The sequence below is a fragment of the Octopus bimaculoides genome, chromosome 13 (genome assembly GCF_046866305.1).
Source record: "Octopus bimaculoides isolate indiv1 chromosome 13, ASM4686630v1, whole genome shotgun sequence".
NCBI lineage: Eukaryota > Metazoa > Mollusca > Cephalopoda > Octopoda > Octopodidae > Octopus > Octopus bimaculoides.
The window spans coordinates 44,236,747-44,256,958 of NC_142940.1; the positions used below are offsets into that span (position 1 = coordinate 44,236,747).

General features: G+C 37.1%; 1 protein-coding gene across 3 annotated transcripts in view; it reads right to left on the reverse strand.

Moving 5' to 3' along the window:
• LOC106874189 (RNA-binding protein 26) overlaps nt 1-16,142 on the reverse strand; it is a 40,812-nt gene extending 24,670 nt beyond the window's left edge. For all 3 annotated transcript variants that reach the window (XM_052972445.2, XM_014921847.3, XM_014921846.3), the window contains exons 1-7: nt 15,957-16,142; nt 8,554-8,672; nt 5,791-6,074; nt 4,855-4,928; nt 3,049-3,278; nt 1,482-1,727; nt 819-929 (exon numbers count right to left, since the gene is read on the reverse strand). In XM_052972445.2, coding sequence (XP_052828405.1) covers nt 819-929; nt 1,482-1,727; nt 3,049-3,278; nt 4,855-4,928; nt 5,791-6,074; nt 8,554-8,672; nt 15,957-16,015 — 1,123 coding nt within the window. In that variant the 5' untranslated portion in view covers nt 16,016-16,142. The remainder of the gene's footprint in view (nt 1-818; nt 930-1,481; nt 1,728-3,048; nt 3,279-4,854; nt 4,929-5,790; nt 6,075-8,553; nt 8,673-15,956) is intronic.
• Nucleotides 16,143-20,212: the final 4,070 nt, after the last annotated feature.

The following is a 20,212-nucleotide window of genomic DNA, read 5'->3' on the forward strand; positions in this document are numbered from 1 at the left end:
TGGCCCAGTGGTTAGGGCAGCGAACTTGCGGTCATAGGATCACGGTTTCGATTCCCAGACCGGGCGTTGTGAGTGTTTATTGAGCGAAAACACACATAAAGCTCCACGAGGCTCCGGCAGGGGATGGTCGTGAACCCTGCTGTACTCTTCCACCACAACTTTCTCTCACTCTTACTTCCTGTTTCTGTCATGCCTGTAATTCAATGGGTCAGCCTTGTCACACTGTGTCACGCTGAATCTTCCTGAGAACTACGTTAAGGGTACACATGTCTGTGGATTGCTCAGCCACTTGCACATTAATTTCACGAGCAGGCTGTTCCATTGATCGGATTGACTGGAACCCTTGACGTCGTAAGCGACGGAGTGCCAACAACAACAGATTCATACAGAGTAACTATGCTCTGCAGAACATAATGGCCCTAACAAAGTCGGAATTCAATGCTTTCCAAAGTCTAAATAATCACTTAACTGTGCTAAATTGGAGTGGAACCTGTTAGTCAGATATCATATTTAATGAGATAAACAATGCACACTAGTTTCAATAGTCCATATTCAAGGAAAAGAGGTTTTAGTGCATTAAAGCAAGAAATATAGGCCCAACTTCACTTATAAAATCCAGGATGATTTTTTTTGAGACATTTGTGGGTGAGGGGGAACTGTCTTGTATACCATCAAATACAGTAAGTAGATTTAACAGATTTTGTAAATTTTGAACTCTTGACCAATGTGGTTTGTATTATAGCTCCTTTATCTTTACAATTATGACAAAGAAATGCAGAAAATGGTGGAAGTAAAGGAAAATACTCAAATCAACATACCATGACCATGAGGAAAAGATAAAACATTCGGTAAATTCACATCTTCAACTATCACAGGGTCCAATCCATGGTCATATGGACAGAGATCACCACGCATGCAGTAGCCTTTCTCTGGTGAAATAAAGTAAAACAAATACATACATATATTTTATAGGAATTCATGTAACCCCATGGAAATATCTATTTAATCAATAAATTGAGAGAGAGAGAGAGAGAGAGAGAGAGAAAGAAGAATCTACAACAAAATAAGAATGAAAGAGGTAACCAGAGAAAAGGCGAGTGAGATAGAAAAAGGGGAGAATGTCTAGAAACCAATAATAAGGCTTTTGTTTCTCAATTGCCAAACAAACATGTCCAGTCGTGAAGGAGTGTTGTCTTGCTTTTGCCATAGGTGAGGGGTGGCAACCAGTAAGGATGTGTGGCCAGAGAAAATCTAATTTAATAAACTCCATCTGACCCGTGCAAGCAAAGAAAAATTGGATGTTAAAAATGATGATGAATCAAAAAAAGAAATAAGCCAAATTTAAGGAGATAAAACATGTAACTTATGTCTTTGACCATCTTACATTCATGTTTATGTGAGGTGCAAATCAAATTAAATACCATATTATAGTATAAAAGCACAATTAGCAAGAAAATGTTTTAAAAAAAGTCACTGCTTACCATCATAGTCTCTGCACCGTGGACGGTTGCTCCCAATATTTAGAGGTGGTGCCGATGAAGGCGGCCCATCAGAAGGAGTAGCAACAGGAGTGTTTCGGTTTGTGTCCCAATGAGAGACAACAGATATAGCACTGCTGACAGTAGACACTGAACTTGAACTTGGCACTTGAACATTAGGTGGTCCCACATTATAAGTATTATTGTCTTGTAAAGGAGTCGAACCTCTGCTGTCAGCATCTTTACATCCTGAAAGGTAAATGTCAAACAAATGTTTGCTTTTTGTTTTGTTTTTATATAAGTGTTTTCTCAAGTTTTCTTTTCCTTTAAGGTTTTAGCATTTTCAATTTTTGCCTAAATAATTTTAACAGATTTAATATTAGTTTCATTATTATTAACATTTTGTTGTAATAGTATCTATCTTTTATTACTTCTTAATTTTATTGTTTTTTTTTGTATGTTTTTGTTTCTTAGAAGGAGCTATAGAGCTTGCAAAGTTTTTTAAAGAGCGGTTACAAAATACAGAAATTAGTTTGGCTAATTTCAGGTCACAGACACTTGATGGAAACATATAGTAGACAGGTAGTGGTTTAACAAACAGTGTTACAGTTCTGGAGTATTAAGAGAGAGACAGACAGACATTGGGAGTTGGATGAAAAGATAAACTGAGTTCTGAAATACTGCTTGGGAGAATACTGTTTTGGTGGTAAAGTGGGAGTAGAGGGGCAAGACAGACACTATGTTCACAGTTCTGAGATATTGTGAGAGAAAGACATTGCATTACAGTTCTGATGTGGATGACATAATTGACTCCACAACTTGGCATTTTTTACTGACCATAAAAGAATGAAAGTCAAAGTTAGACCCAGCACAATGAGAACTCAGAATCCAAAGGAACATAAATACAGCAAATTATTTTGTTTGACTCTCAACCAATTTTGCCATTGTTTCTAACAAGCACAAGACTAGGAATTTAGCAGTAAAGAAATAGTCAATTAAATCAACCATAATGCTTAACTGGCACCACACCTGTAGTGAAATTTGAACTCCAGGCATAAAATGATGCCACTAAATACCACAAAGTATTTTGTCCAAAGCTTTAATAATTCTGCCAATAACAATTCCGAGATCGGTATTTTATCATCTCAACCCCCAGAAGTTGACCTTGGAGGGATTTGAACTCAGAAATGTAAAGAGTCAATAGAAATACTGCAAAACATATTGTCCAATGTCCTAATAATTCTACCAATCTATCATGCTTTTATAAAAAATAATAAAGGTTTGAAATTTTGGCACAAGGCCAGCAATTTTAGGGGATGGGGTTCGATTACATCAACCCCAATGTTCAATCAGTATTTATTTTATCAAGTCTGAAAAGATGAAAGGCAACATTGATTTTAGCAGCATTTGAACTCAGAATATAAAGCCAGAAGAAATACCACTAAGCATTTTATCCAGCATGCTAATGATTCAATCAGCTCGCCACTTTAATAATAAGCTATATAACCATTACTCATCTTAGACACTTCAAAATAATTTGTGAGAACATTGATGAGAAAGAAAAAGTTACCTCGTGACCGCGAACGAGATCGGGAACGTGTTGGTGACCAGGACCGGGAACGTGAGCGAACACCAAATGACCTTGTTACTGGACTTCTTGAACGATCCCTATCTCTGTTTAAATCTCTACTTGGACGGAGTCTCTCCCGGGACTTCCCCTGCGGGCTTTTAGAACGAGATCGCTCCCTACTGCGTCGTCTGTTGAAGCGCCTGTCATCATGCCGACGCCTGCGATCATCTCTGCAAGAAGAGGAAGATGTAAATAGTAAAACAATAATAAACTCAAGATATCAATTCTAAATTTTAGCCAAGTGGAAATTAAAAAAAAAAAAAAGAAAAGAAAAAAGATTGTAAAAGAAAAAAAACTATGATGACTGCTGATTAGCTTGAAGTTCGAACCCTATAACTGCTGAACATTGTGACTATACACCAGAGACATCAGTATCATCATCATTTTAACATCCACTTTGCATGGGTCGAACCGATTTTACTGAAGCAGATCTTCTATGGCTGGATGCTCTTCCTGTTGCTAACCCCCACCCTTTCCAAGCAAGGTAATGTTTCTTTGTGGCTAGACATGTTCTTGCAGAACATTGGAAATAAATAACACTGCTTGTATGATAGCAGCACTCAGCAAATCCACTCACTAGACTTTGGGTGATGAAGGGCTATAGTAGAAGACACTTGCCCAAGATACAATGCAGTAAGACTGAACCTGGTACCATGTGGTTGGAAAGCAAACCTCTTAACCATATGGCCACATCTGTGCTTAATAACAATGTCAATTAGCATTGTTATCTTACAGAAGACTAGAGTCTTTGGATTCAGTTCATTTGCACTACAATCTTGGCAATGCTATTCCTCTTTGAAGCCTTTTTAAACAGAAGTTAGGATCTCACTTGGTAAATAAAGATCCACTGCCACCATCACTATTGTATGTTCTGCTAACCATGAAGACATGGCAACTGAGATGTCAGAAATAGAAGTTAAACATTTGCTTAGAATTAAAGCAGCAGATCTGCTGATAGCTTTCAACTACTGACCAAGTTAGGTTCAGGGTTTAAATTTTGCTGCTATGCAATTATGATGATGTTTTATCAGCTCTGCTTGAACAGACCTTTGGTTGACGCAGAGCTCACCAAATACTTAGAAAGCAACCCCTAGGTAAGTAATACAGATATGCATATACAAAATTCTTAGTTTCAGATGTAACTTCCAGCATGTGATGAGTGTTTTGGCTGCGACCATATTGATTTAATATTGAAATTTCAAGCTGATTTATTGATGTTATTTCGCCTTGGGCCAGACCTATGATCTGAGGCTAAACAACAATGAACAGACCTAGAAACAAATATATTTCAGTCGTAACTTTCCATTTTATTTTTAGATGTTGAATAACTAAGACTACTTTATCCAATGTATCCTATTTTTAGGATGTTAGAGTGTGATTTGAAGGATATTTGGTTGCTCTTTCTTACAAGCAGAAAGAGGCAAGAACTCTTTTTGGAGTCCTGTGATACAACATGAATTCATCTCCCCTTTGCAAAATAATGAAATTGAAGTTGACAGGCTAAGACATATTTGTTACGGAAAACCAGAAAGTTCAGTCAAAAGCCTATAGTTATACTATCAAAACGTTTCTTAGGGGAAAATACAGCAGCTGAGTTGAGCAGGTTGATATGTAGAAGTTTCATGTGGAAATTAAGACTGGACTTGGTTTTACTAAGACTTTATCACCAGCACTCCTCTGAATCTATTTTTAGATGTATATGCAAAAGATAAGAGGGAGAGAAAGAGCCAATCAATAAATATTTACCCAGATCTTCCACCCCTCGGACTTGAACTGCGAGATCGTTTTTTGCGATGTTCTTTATCTTCTTCAGTGGGACCCTATAAGGATAAAAACACAAATAATACATAATGCATTACACTTACAAACATACACAGACAATTCCTGGAGGAGAGGATTTACAAAAGACGTCAATTCTTCAACAAGCACCCTGAATAATACAAATCTACTGTAATGTTGATAATTCCAATAAGTTAATAGTTGATAATATTTTTGTAACCAGGTGAGGCCATTTCATCCCATGACACAATATCTCAACATATGCACTACATATAGTCACAGACTAATGTTGCAGCCTCTACACAGTTGCATCATCTGCTACAAACAATCCAAATCTTTCTCAAATAAAATCCTACCAGCTTAACAATTTAGCATTCAGGTTATTCTGTGAAATGTAATGATTATTCATTCACACTGTTTTGAATTAATCAGGTATTATCTTATAGCTTTGATATTTCAATGACGTGAATGCTTATTTTTAGAATGACATTGTAATAGAAGTGTGAGAAGCCAGATCTGACCAGTTTGAATATCAAACAGGTAGAATATTTTGGCCAGATATGGCCAATTTAAATGCTAAAGGATTAAGGATAAAGACACATTCAACAACATAATCTTTTATACACAAAAAGATGAGATGGTCATGTTTGGAACTACCTTTGTTCAAAAGACTTCCTCAATCAGAGCAAGCATGGATAAACATCAACCAACACCCAATATAAAGTTTAGTATCTTCACCAAAATTTCCACCCCACTACTGCATCAACAAAAATTGTCATGTGATCACAGATAAAAGCAACTGGTTGGCAGCATGACAATACAAAACTTACCAATAAATATTGTAAAACCTGTTACTACAAATTCTTCATCTAAACATTCACTGAGTGTAGATACTGTACTCACCACATCTGATCCATCAGGTACTTTGCGTTTTCTGTCCAGCTTGCTAGAAGATTGACTGCTTGAAGTGGTGCTGTGGTTGCTGATTTGATTCACCACATTGTTATTGCTGCTGCTGTTGGTGGTGGTGGTGTTGTTGTTGTTACCAGAGTGGCTGTTACTAGTCGTCTGGTTATTACTTGTCGGCGCTACAGACACACCAACAGATGACACACCATTGCTGGAATTGGTGATATAGGATTTTGTCTTCAGAGCTTCAAACAGACCATCTACAAACGTCCGTGTCCCTGTAACAATAACAAAACATAATTAGCATTCATATTTAGTGATACTACAACAAGGTCCAGTTTTTGTTGCAATGTAGTAGCTTGTGTGCCCCGGTGCCTGAGAGCTATGCTAATGGAGTGCAAGCGCCTGATAGGGCCTCTCATGCCAAGCAGATCAAAGAATAGAGGCCAGACTAATATGGACCACCTCTCCCCAGAGGTTGAAATGGATTTGCAAAGAGCCAACATTCATACATAGAAAAAAGCAAGTTACAGAAATGTCAATGGCAATTAAAAACAAAGACGACCAAGGAGAGTAAAACAGCCCAGAGTGAAGAAGAGTAAAGAAAAGCCATTGATGGCCTCTGCTCCATGGAAAGCAAAGGATTTAAGTAAATAGTTATGGAGACGATTTCACACTGGTATTGACTAAGAGTTTTGTAGCTGTTCAATTAAGATCATAAAGTAAATGGGTAGCATTCCAGCTATTTGTATCATCATCATTTAGTGTCTGCTTTCTATGGTGGCATGGATTAAACAGTTTGACAGAAACTGATAAGCTGGAGAGCTGCACCAAGTTCCAGTCTAATTCAGTATGGTTTCTATGCCTGGATGCCCTTCCTAATGCCAACCACTTCAAGAGTGTAATGGGTGCTTTTTTACGTGCCACCAGCACAGGTGTCAGTTATGTGACACCGGCATCAGCCACAATTATGATTACCTTTAACATAAACCTCAAACAGGTTCAGTGTATTATAATTGGCTATTTCAATTCCTGTTTGTGATGAGCATATTTCAAGACCTGATCTTCCATTTAAACTTACAAGGAAGTTATTTCAGAAATCCTGTCCTTTACCTGCAGTTTCTAGCGTGTCCAAAATGACATTTGCGTACCCACTCCCTCCCTCATTTCTTTCCTCAATTTACTCACATCCCTATATTTTCCATACAGGAGATTTACATTTCACCCAAAAGCAGGTAGCTGATGGGTGGCTGAGGTGGGGGAAGGGGCATTCAGTATTTCTTTCAGAAAAATTAAACTTTGAAAAACAAATTTTATTTACTAGATTTGTAATCTCTGTATTTTTCCACATGGATAAAAAACAAAATTTAAAAAACTGTTAAAAATTAGGAAATTCCAGTGGGGAGTGAGGAAATTATAATTTTGAAAATGTGATTTCTGGACAAAATCATGATGAAAGAGTATATAGTTTGTGATCCTTCTTAAGAACATAAATCACTTTCATGCAAACTGTACCCTCCCCACTTCACTTCTGGACAAACAATAACTTCCATTACACCAGTAATGTTCTTTATCTCCACAAAGGCTGCAAAGAAAACTACCTCTATTCATTCTCAAGAAAACTCACTTCAGCGATGCCCAAATGTGCAATATTTCAAAATGACCACAGACAGTGGAAGTTCTTCTCCAAACTATACTTATTGTCTAGGATGAATGCGCAATGGTACAGTGGTGCACTAGAAGCCCTAGATAGGTCACTAAGAGATATTAGAAACAATACTGTCATTATGGGAGGGCTATTTCCCACATTGCAAGACAACTTCAAAAACATAGCATGGTTTGCAGAGAGAGCTATTTTTAGCACCTCAGGATGAAAGCATTGATAAAGTAAACCATGAACTCCTCCACATTTTACCTGGAGATGTTTCAACATTAGGCTCCATTGATACTACCATCGACGAACATGCCACCCACCACAACTATGCAATGGTACAAGATTGACTGTAACTACAATGACAAGTCATGTCCTAGAATCAACCATTATTGCCAGCTGCCATCAAGGAGAGATTGCATACATTCCCCGCATGCCCCTTCTTCCCTCAAATGTGCCATTTCAATTCAAGCACCTCCAGTTCCCAGTGTGAGTGTTCTTCGCTATTACAATCAACAAAGCCCAGGGTCAAACTTTAAAAATTGTGGGTCTCAATTTGCAAATACCCTGCTTTTTCTCATGGATAATTATATGTTGCATGCTCTAGAGTTAGCAGTGCAGATGACTTGTATATATTTATTCTACCAACATTGGACTTAAGCAAAACATAGTTTACCCAAAAACATTGTCAGCTTCACTTAACATATGTTAAAGTGTGCAGTCTACCCAAACATTACAGAGATGATGCTTTTCACAATGAAGTAGCTTTCTTTCCATGTACCTTACTTTCTGCAATACGGATACATCTGTGCCCTCATACATCATCTAATTCTTTACATCCATAAGTTTAGGTCATTTTGGGGACAATGTTAGGATTTCATTCTAATCCAAGCTGCCATCTTACATGTTTTTGGTGTCATCAATTTCAGCACTGTTCATTACAAAATGACCAAAAAGCACGTTTATAAAGAAGAGTTGTTTGCTTCACACTCCTTGTGAGCCGATTCTGCCCATAAGAAAGAAACAAATAATACAATGTGGCTGTAGGTCATAACACCCGGGCAACGCCAGATGCACTGACAGTTATAAAATAAACTCTGACTTACTCTGTTGGAGGAAGACGTCAAGTTGATCAATGAGATTGTCATTTAGTTCGTTTTCAGGTTTATCTTTCTTCACAAGTGCAACTACATATTTAGCAAGAGCAGCAGGGTCAGCATCACATCTATGAAGGAAGGAGAGAAAAGTCATGAAATTCAATTTATTACCCGTTATACACAAATACAACAAAAGGTTGCAAATGAGAGATTCTACAGTCATTTGACTAGCTAGAAACAGCAGCAAAACTCCCTCTAAATCACATCTTACAACCTTAATCCTTTAACATTCAGATTACTCTGTCAAATGTAATGCTTGTTTATTCATATCGTTTTGAATTAATAATGCATTATCTCATAGCTTCCAGATTTCAGTGATGTGATTGGTTACTTTAAAAATAAAATCTAGATTTAGCTGATTTGAACATAAAACCAGTAGAATATTTTGGCTGGATACGGCCAGTTTAAATGCTAAAGGGTTAAACAAGGCAAGAATAACATTTCATAATGTAGTTCTAGATACTCCCAACTACAAATGACAGGATAATCAAGGTTTGGACGTTTTCAATCATAAACCTGCTCAAAATCTACACTGATATGGAGTCAAGCAACACTGTAAAAGAAAACACTAAATAGACTACAAGTTTGGCTGCGGTTAAATTTACTTTACAGCCACATAGTACTGGGTTTCATACTACTGCATAGCACTCTGAGCAAGTATCTTGAGTCATAGCACTGAATTGAACAATGCTATGTGATTAGAATTTGGTAGCTGGAATATCATTTTAACATCCACTTTACTATACTCGCATATGTCTGATGGAATTTATCAAGGCAGATGTCCTGTCGGCAACCCTCATCTGTTCCCAAACAAGGTAATATTCTCCATAGCTGGACATGCTTGTACAGAAGCTTAGAAACAAATGATACCACTTATTTATAAGTATCACATTATGCTATGACAAAGAAGCACAAACACCTACATACACACAAACATGAAGGCCTTCTTTTGGTTTCCACCAACCAAATCCACTGTGACTGGCCAGAGACTTCAGTAGAATACACTTGCCTGCAATGACACAGTGGAACTGAACTTAAAACCATAAATATAACCGAGAAGCAAACATTTTAACTATACAGCCATGTCTGCACACACACACATATATGTATGTATATGTAATATATATATATATATATGTATATATATATATATATGTGTATGTGTGTATATTTATACACACACACACACAACCGTGTGTAAACTTTTAGAATAAGCACACTGTATCTCTACTTGTCATAGCAGGCAACAAAGGATAGGTGACAGGAAGGTCATGCAATGCAAAAACAGGCCTCAACAAGTCTTGTCCAATTTGTTAGCATAGAAAACAGGACATGAAGATGATGTTTACAACACACACACACACACATATATATATATATATATATATATATATAAGCATAAACATGGCTGTATGGATTAGAAGTTCACTTTGAATCCATATGGTCTGGGATTCAATCTCACATCACATCTTCGGCAAGTGTCTTCAACAACAGCCACAAGAAAACCAAATCCTTGTGAACAAACTTGCTAAATGGACACTGAAATGAAACTAGTTGTATGTGTATGTATATATGTGTGTATGCATGTCCTTGTCCTGACAATGCAAGTATCGTCATCATATAAGTGGTAGTATTTGAAATGTTCTATACAAACATACCTAGACTGGGAGGAAAATATTACCTTACTTGGAAACAGATGAGGGTTAATGACAGAAAGAGCACCTAGCGGTAGAAAACCAGCCTGTAAAGATTTCGTCTAACCATGCAAACATGGAAAAGTAGATGCTAAAACAAAGATGTGTGTATATATATATATAAACATACATACACACACATGCAGATATATCAAGATGTCACAAGCACAGACCTTCCTCATCTGACATATTTACAAAACATTATATAAATACAATATAACCTAATTACAGAGACAAATATAAACATCTGTCCATAAATATCTGATTTAAAAGTTAAAAGTAGAAAATTATTTGTGATATGAACAACTGAGTAGAAAAATAACATAAAATATAAATTCATAAGAACATCATCATCATTATCATCATCATCGTTTAACGTCCACTTTCCATGCTAGCATGGGTTGGACGATTTGACTGAGGACTGGTGAAACCGGATGGCAACACCAGGCTCCAGTCTAATTTGGCAGAGTTTCTACAGCTGGATGCCCTTCCTAACGCCAACCACTCAGAGAGTGTAGTGGGTGCTTTTACGTGTCACCCGCACGAAAACGGCCACGCTCGAAATGGTGTCTTTTATGTGCCACCCGCACAAGCCAGTCCAGGGGCACTGGCAACGATCTCGCTCGAAAATCCTACGGGAGCCAGTCAGGCGGTACTGGCAACGGCCACGCTCAAAATGGTGCATCTCATGTGCCACCCGCACAAGAACCAGTCCAGGGGCACTGGCAACGATCTTACTTGGCTTGCCGGGTCTTCTCACGCACAGCACATTTCCAACATATTAACAACAAATAGTTGGGACATAAGCAAAAGACAATCAGTAACGTCTACAATAAAAATATAAAATAGAAGCCAAAGAGGAAACCACTATGTGATTGCTTGATGTGCTAGAAATAGTAACAAAATCTCACTCAAATCACACCTTACCAAAAAATATGTATTGATGATATTGCAGTCTGAAACAGAATTCACCTTAAAAAGAAACATAATAGAGACAACCACAAGTTGAATTCTGTTGATAGGTCTACTGGGGTTAAACAAAAACATCAACATTAATGATAATGATCCATAGATAAGGCTAATGTTTAACTCTGTTTTTGTAACAGTGTTTGGCAATAATTCTCTTCCTGGATAAGATGCTAGTCCTATTGCAGCTAACTTCTCAAAAAAGGCATGGTTATAGATGCAGGTATGACTACGTGGTTAAAGAGCCTGCTTTACAACCTCATGGTTTCAAGTTCAGTTTCACTGTGCAGTACTCTGTGTAAGTGTCTTCTACTGTAGCCCCAAACCAACCAATGCTTTGTGAATGGATATGGTAGACAGAAACTGTGTGGCAGCCCTTCATTTATGTGTATGTGTGTGTTTGCATTTGTCCCACCACACTGCTTGGCAACCAGTGTTGGTTTGTTTGTATAACCATAGCTTAAGAATTCAGCAAAAAACAAAAAAATAAACTGATAGAATGAGTACAAGAGTTGATTTGTTTGACAAAATCCCTTCAAGGCAGTGCCCCAGCATGGCTGCAGTCCAATGACTAAAAGAAGTAAAAGATGAAAAGAAGACACATAGTTTCTGCAACTAGGTGAACTGAAGTAATGTAGGAGAAATGAATAGATTTCAAATTTTGGCACAAGGTCAGCAATTTCAAGTCAATTATATCTAGGGCCCAGTGCTCAACTGGTACTTATTTTATCAACCCGGTAAGGATGAAAGGCAAAGTCAACTTCAGCAGAATTTGAACTCAGACCATAAAGACCAAGTAAAGTGGTTAGTGCAGCATTGGGGTGGGGATAGGAGCACAGATTATAGGTGACGGGAGAGATGATAGAGTTCAATAAGACTAAGTTGGAGTGGCATGGGACTAACCAGCTCAGAAGGACAGCGGCCATTGATGTAGAAGTAGAAAGGGGTTAGGGACTGTGTTAGTGTAGAACTTTTACACCAATCTTTCAAGTGGTCTTTCTTTTGATCTTTATATGTATCACAATACCACCATCCAGATGTGGGAGTATTACCTCACTGCAGAGTTCACTTGAGTTTTGTAGAGGGTTAGTTATTGCTAGGAGGAGGGAACTAAAGTATTTTTTGGTTCTGAAGTGGGATAAAAATCACTCTTTGAGATGCAGCCTTTGCCAGGAGAAATCTTCAGTAATGGTGCAACTAGCATTTGAAGTGATTATGAGTGTTCATGTTCTAGGCAATGTTTTCTTGAAATATGCAGAAATTGTGTTTTTATGCAACATATGTCATATCATTGAAGGATGTTTTCATAGTCTCTGTTCATGATGATATAGTCTCTAAGATCAGGTACAGTCTTTAAGATGGCAGCTAAGTACAGAAGGTTAAGAGAGGAATGAAGAGTAATATATCACTCTATAGTCCAAACTGACTGAATGAGATGGATAGAGCATATATGCAAGCATACCAGTGATACATATATCAAACATAGTTGAGAGCTTTGCTAATGTTAAGGATAACAATGCTTTCAATAAATTTTTTGAGGGAGAGCCCACAGGAGAGTGACATCAGTGAGTAGATCTCTGGTAAATACAGCTTTACAAAAGTACTATCGTTAAGGCACAAGAGATTCAAAGTGCTGGAGAAAGTTGTTGCTAATAACTTTCTCTATCTTTGAGATATTGGAAGTGAAAGATACAGGACAGTAGTTGACAGATTTAGAAAGGTTGCCTTTCTTATAAAAAGGACACACTAGAAGGTTTCTAAAATTCAGGATATATGCCTGTGGAGAGAGAAAGAGACATACATTGAAGAGTTTGGTGAAAATAAGTGTTAGCTTTGGGGCATAATATTAGAGGTGAATGGAAGGGAATTTGTCAGGATCAGTGGTCCAGCTGGTTTGAAGCAACTGGAGGTACTTTTGCTTTTGGCATACCAAGTGTGTGATGAGGATCCTATGGGAATGGAAAAGGAAATCTTTGGAGATTTACCGAGTAACATGTGGACAGCAAAAGTGGAGTATTTCTTCACAGGAATACAATGCACTCAGCCAACATGGGTACAAAGTAGAGGAAATGAGGATTTTAGCCGAGATCCTTTTAAAAAGGGACCATAAAGAATAAGAGGCAAGACATCATCCAAACCAAGAAGGATGCCCCTATGCAATGTATAGAAACGTTTTTTGTGGTTTGGATGATGGTCTTGCAGGAGTTCTAGTGCTGAGTAAAAGCCATGTTGCTTTTTCCAAACATTGTATTTCATGTTCTTTTCTTGAAATGCTACAGCAAAGCTATGAATGAACAACTTGGGAAGAAAATATTGGAGGCTGTGAATTTTTGTTTAGTGTGAAACGTGGAAAGGAATACCTAAGCGGAGGTTTTAATCACCTGTCTAGTTCATTCTGATATTTCAAAACAATGAAGATTTTATGCATCGCCAAGTATAGATAGCACAGAACTAGCAGAGCACTGACTAGTCATCTGACGTAACGTGTCATAGGGACCAGGAGGAGGGAAAAGGATATTATGTAAAATGCGAATGTGGTGAGGGGCCATAAAAAAGTAGTCATCAGACAGTCTGATAGATGCAGAGATAGGGATGGTCCATAAGATTGGATTTTCTGAGGAAATATTGGACAAAGTATTTAGTAGAGGAGGAGTATAAGACAAAACAGAGTTTGCATGAAAGAGAAGCAAATGTATTAAATAAAGCTGAATTGTCAGCACACAGTTTGTTAATTCAGAGAAGCAGAAATAATACATATGGGTCAGTGGGAATTGATTTTTTGAGAATGAGATGTTTTTGTTATTGTTAGCAACACCAATGTCTCATACATGTTACACTAATGTGGGTTATACTAGGCGTTTATAAAGAATCAACTAGTTGAACAGAGTTAGACTTTGAAAGGGCTCCAATGTTGGTTGCATTTCAATTGATCAAAACTGAAGTATTTTTTGGTCTTAAAAGAACACTAGTTCAGTTTGGTAGGAGGGATCAAACAGTGAGATCTAATATTTGTAGCAGGTTTGAGGGGGTTCAACAGAGATATTTTGATAGGCAGACACAGCCAGTTACATATATAAAAAAAAAAATGTAACTTGTCTGTCGCTTTGACTTGCAACCAAATCGTCAAATCACACTCTTCTGTCTTAGAAAAAAAGAACACAATGTGATAATGTAAAGCTAGACAATTCTAACTAAAAAAAATGGAGTGGTCACTCACAGAACGCCTTTCATATCTGTTTGATCAACACTGACCAAGGAATATTTTTTGTTGATTCGGTTTGGTTACACAAGCATACACATATATTATATGGATATATTTATTAAAAATAAATTCGAATATAAAAATGGAAGTAAGGGAGTTGGGACCAAAAGTCAAAAAAGATCAATGCAAAATTTCAATTTAAAATATAACGACGTTACCATAAAACTGTATCGTATTATATATATATATATATATATATATATATATATATATAAATAATACGCGCTCAAGACATGTGAATGTTTAACAAATATTAGTATCAAGAATGTCTGGGGAATTACTTCTGCTCTTGATAATTTTTTTTCCCTACCTATGATTCTCTCACATCTCTGAAGACGTGGTCTTTGGATTCACCTCTGTCGAACTTTTCGTAATTATTTTTGTTAATCTTCCTCTTCCACCACTAGCCAAGACCTTATTTTAACTGCAGTTCAATCACAAACATCCCTCTATTCCAAAAGAGGATTTTTCTTTCCGCAACGAATACAAAAGACGTTTCCAATGAAGTGTCAACCATCTCCTACGAAGAAGCTTCGATTTACTAAATTTACTAAAATATCTCTCAAATCACAATATACCGTGTAATCCTAGATACATATGCCTGGAAATAAAACGACCGCTATATCCAGAAAACCTTTCAGACACCACAAGGCCTGATACAATGCTCAACACCACAAGCCAACGAAGTCGACTAAATCGCTAGAAACAGCAGCATAGCTCCCACCTCAAATCACATTCTGCTGTTTAAAAAAATGGAAAGGGTAAATTGATGCATCGCTCTGGAGTACATATACTACCGATATGGCCATAAGTAGAATGCTTTGGGATAATAGGTATGCGCGATCAAGGTCGATTTGGGGTTAACGTTTTTAGTAAATCATGTCCCTTTAATATTTGGGCAATTAGAACCGCCTGTACAATATTTGTGACGCCACTAAGCATTATTTTAAATGTAGTGAGGACAGCTTCTACCATAGAGTAAAAACGTTTGACCTGTTAAATCAGAAATAGCAGCAGAGTCCTCAAATCACACCTTAGAGCTTTCAATTATGAGCCTGCTGGATCGGAGCTACACAACCGTTTGTTCGAACCGACATAGAGACTTCAACGTGGTCGATTGCTCTGTTAGAAATAATAGTTAAATTTACCTTTAATCTCAGCATGCTTTCTACACAACACAGAAAAGAGATGTTGGTTGTTGCAGTTCTAGGTACATGCTGTTGTGTTTGAAAAATAAAACTATAGTAGTGGCTAGGGGAACATCTTTGATCAAGTTTGCTAGATCAAAGCTGACCTTGGATTAAACAAACAACACACCACAAAACTGCCTATACATAAATACATATATGAGACTAGATGTTAATATGTAGACAAAACATAACGAAGATCAATTGTCAAAGTACAAAAGAGAATATTGAAAAGATGCTTACATGGGGGAAAGGGTTTTTGTCAACCAAGTTTTCAAAGCCTCCACATTTTCGATAATCATCTTTTTCCTTGCTCCCACTTTTCCGATCGGAGTCAGGTTGTACAGGTACAACCAACAACAAAAGGCATATATATCTATCTATCTATCTATCTATATATTTCAATAAGGTAAAGGAAAATTAAATGAAGGACGGGGGTAACTATATATATATATATATATATATATATATATATATATATATATATATATATATATATATTATATTATATATATTACAGAAGTGTATGTATGTAGAGAGAGAGGGAAATGAGTAAACCTGTGGCGGTAAAAATAAATAGGGAACCAGGTGGAGTTTTGGAAGTGTATGTGTGTGTTTAATATGTTATAGAGCAAATAAATTAAGTGCTATTCGGACATATATGTAGCATGTATAGTGTTATATTATGCTGTTTATGTTATGTAATATGTATCTTTTCAGTAAAAATTCAACGATGATGTATAATGAGTCGGTCGTAGGTAACTGCAATGTTGCACACACAAGATGTCCTTTTCTTGTTTAGATAGTATAATAATATAAAGTACAATTATCACATGGTTTCGTTAGGGTTTTCTTCTTGTTTTCTCTTTGAAAAAAAAAAGCCCTAACAGTATGATGCTGATGGTGTTGTTTTATAGAATATATATATACATATGTATGTATACATATATATATATTGCAAAGGTCCCACAACACACAGTTTACAACATGGCGTTGAAGGGAAGCAGCTTCACGTCTCAAGTCTCACCTTCACGAGATTAAACAAACCAACAGACGAGATTTCAGTTGAGTAGAAGTCCAGCAACCGATGGGAAAGAATGGTTCTGTGATCACTCACTATACTAGAAATAGCAGTAAATTCTCCCTCAATTCACACATCTTACGACCACCGTCCTAAAAACTGAAAGGCGAATAGAACAATACAAACAATCTTTCACTTTAGGGATATATTAGTGCGAGGTTATAAATGAAACCGGGAATATATAAAAATAGACATGGCTATTCAGAGTAAGCGAAACGAACAAGTAATTGCTTAAAAGTAGACTCACGATCGTCATTTTTCAACAGTATCACTGAGTAAAATTATGAAGTTTGCATCAAAGAAAATAGAGCATTTCGTGTGCACACACATACACATATCCGTAAAACTTTTAAATATTAGTTGTCAGTTTGCAATTACTTGTATGCGTATATATACATATTAAAAAAAGAGAGAGAAATATCTTAACTTCGTAAGATAACTAAATAATGCTGTTGAGTACCTATCATGCTGTTACTTATTCGTTTCGCTTACTCTGGAAAACCAAGTCTATTTTTTGTATATTACTTGCTTCATATGGAAAGCAATGATCGCTCCATCTAGTCTTAAACCATGCAAAAAAAGATGGAATGGTCACGGTTGGAAAGCTTTCAATCATAGGTTAAACAACAACCAAAGAGGGGAGATCTTCATGTAATGACGCTAGAAATATCAGCCAATTCTCCATCAAATACGCGTTCTACTCATAAAAATGGTGTCCTAAATGAAATACATATCTGATAATGTAACCTTAGAATGTACGAAAAACCTGGATGTCACGGTTGGATTACCCTGATCATAAAGTTTGTTCAACCTGGGCTAAACAATAACCAATTATATGATACTTCAAACAAAAAAGGACGGGAAGCTTCAATGTGTTCGCCCAAACTTGCTAGACATAAGAGCCAAATTTCTCTCAAACCACACACCTCTGCTATCTTATAAAATGAAGGACAAATTAGACACTAAAGTTCTAGATACATGCACACATGGCTTTGTGGTTAAAAAGCTTGCTTTGCAACTAGTCGTTTCGGGCTCAGTCCTACTGTGTGGCACTTTGGGCAAGTGTCTTCTACTATAGCCCCCGGCCGAACAATTCCTTCTGGGGGGAATTTGGTAAACAGAAATTGTGTGAAAGCTCGTCTGATGTGTGTGTTTGCACTATGTCTGCACACGCGCACGCATACAACGCTTGACTACCGGTGCTGTTTGTTTACGTCTCCGTAAATTAGCAGTTCGGATCTTTCTGATTTGGCGGGCGTCACTTGTTTTCTTAACGAAACACTTTCAAACTTGGGATACTGGTAGAATGTGTCATTTAAAACATCTTTTACTCTTAGTGTTATTGAGAAAATTTTATCCTTTTAAAGTTATTTCGTGTTAAAATTGTCGTATTTCGGAAATTTCAACCAATCATTGACGTCTATTTAGGTGAAAACAATTACTGCTATGGAATTTAAACAAGACGTTCTAGCGGTGTAACGGGATCTTTTCCCTTGAATAAAGTGCGTTTGTACTAGTTTTAGCTGACCCTAACCCTAACTCTAAAACCCGAACCCTAACCCTAAAACCCCAACCCCGACCCTCGCCGATAGTTGTTGACAAACAACGGCACTAATCTTATTCAAGGGAAAAGATCCCATTACACCGCTAGAACGTCTTGTTTACATTCCATAGCAGTAATTGTTTTCACCTCAATAGACGTCAGTGATTGGTTGAAATTACCGAAATACGACAACTTTTAACATGAAATAAGTTCGAATATAAAATTTTTTTCTCTGTTCTATAAGACAAAATATACAAGTATACGAAGTTTTAAAGTGTTTCGGTAGAAAACACCCTAAATAAAACAAATAAAAAGTAGCGCCCGCCAAATCAGAAAGAACCAGCAGTTCAACAAAATGATCGATAGAATATCAGACTTTTTTGAAAATGAAGTAAAACCTTTCAAAGTAGTGCCCCCCAGCATGGCCGTAGTCCAATGACTGAAACAAGTAAAAGATATACAAAAACATGATATGAACAAAACTGAAATGTTTTTGATCATAAGGCTGACTTAGTGCTAAACAACAACTTTCTCCTCACTTTTTGTATGCAGGCATACCTTATACAATTTAACAATTTAAAACTACACTTTCTTAGCTCAATGGTCACTTGCGTTTTAGTTAGATCAAAGTATATTCTTTTACTCTTTTACTTGTTTCAGTCATTTGACTGCGGCCATGCTGGGGTACCGCCTTTAGTCGAGCAAATCGACCCCAGGACTTATTCTTTGTAAGCCTAGTACTTACTCTATCGGTCTCTTTTTGCCGAACCGCTAAGTTACGGGGACGTAAACACACCAGCATCGGTTGTCAAGCGAAGTTGGGGGGGGGGGGACAAACACAGACACACAAACATATAAACACACATACATACATATATATATATATATATATATACGACGGGTTTCTTTCAGTTTCCGTCTACCAAATCCACTCACAAGGCTTTCGTCGGCCCGAGGCTATAGTAGAAGACACTTGCCCAAGGTGCCACGCAGTGGGACTGAACCCGGAACCACGTGGTTGGTAAGCAAGCTACTTACAACACAGCTACTCCTGCGCCTATACAGTTGATTTGAAAAAAAAAACCATGATCATGTTACACACATACATGCGCACACATACACTGGCATCTAAACCAATGCAATCCACATCTATCTATCTATCTATCTATCTATCTATATCTTCTATACCTATTGTATAGCTGAGTTTGTGTGTGTGTGTTGCATCTATAGAAATCCATACCTTACAAGATAGTAATCTGGGAGTCGCACCAATGGATTCCTCATGGTCGAAAATGCCTGGAATCGGCCATTTGTTTTTTTGCTTTTTTTTTTGGTTGCTTCCTAACACGTGAATTTTTGCATTAAAAATAATTTTAAACCATAAATTCTAACAATTTTCAAGTCGCCATTATTTGCAAACATGAGTTAAGTCCCCTTCTAGCGACGGTGCAAAGAGAGTGAGCAACAGAGATAACAGATTTTTTAAAGAGCAATAGTATGGGATACATGTCTCGTGATTAGAATTTTTTTAGGGTGTGTAAAGAGGGAAAGAACCCTCATGTGCAATTTTGATGAAATTCGAATCATATGTATTCCGGTTCCTTACAGAAAATATAACAGAAAAGTCTCATTCTTCAATTGCATGTAACACGAGCAACGCCGGGTATTTCTGCTACTCATCACAATTAATAGCCCCTCCAACTTTTGAATCCAATTGTCTACAATAGATATCAGCAGGTACGTCAACACAAGTGTATGTGTGTTTATATCTTAAATCTGAAGTGCAAGGCTGAATTGCGTAAATAAGCTTATCCTCCAGCTTAGTGCAATCATATAGAACATGTATACAATGTTGTTGGAACTGTACTTTTCTGG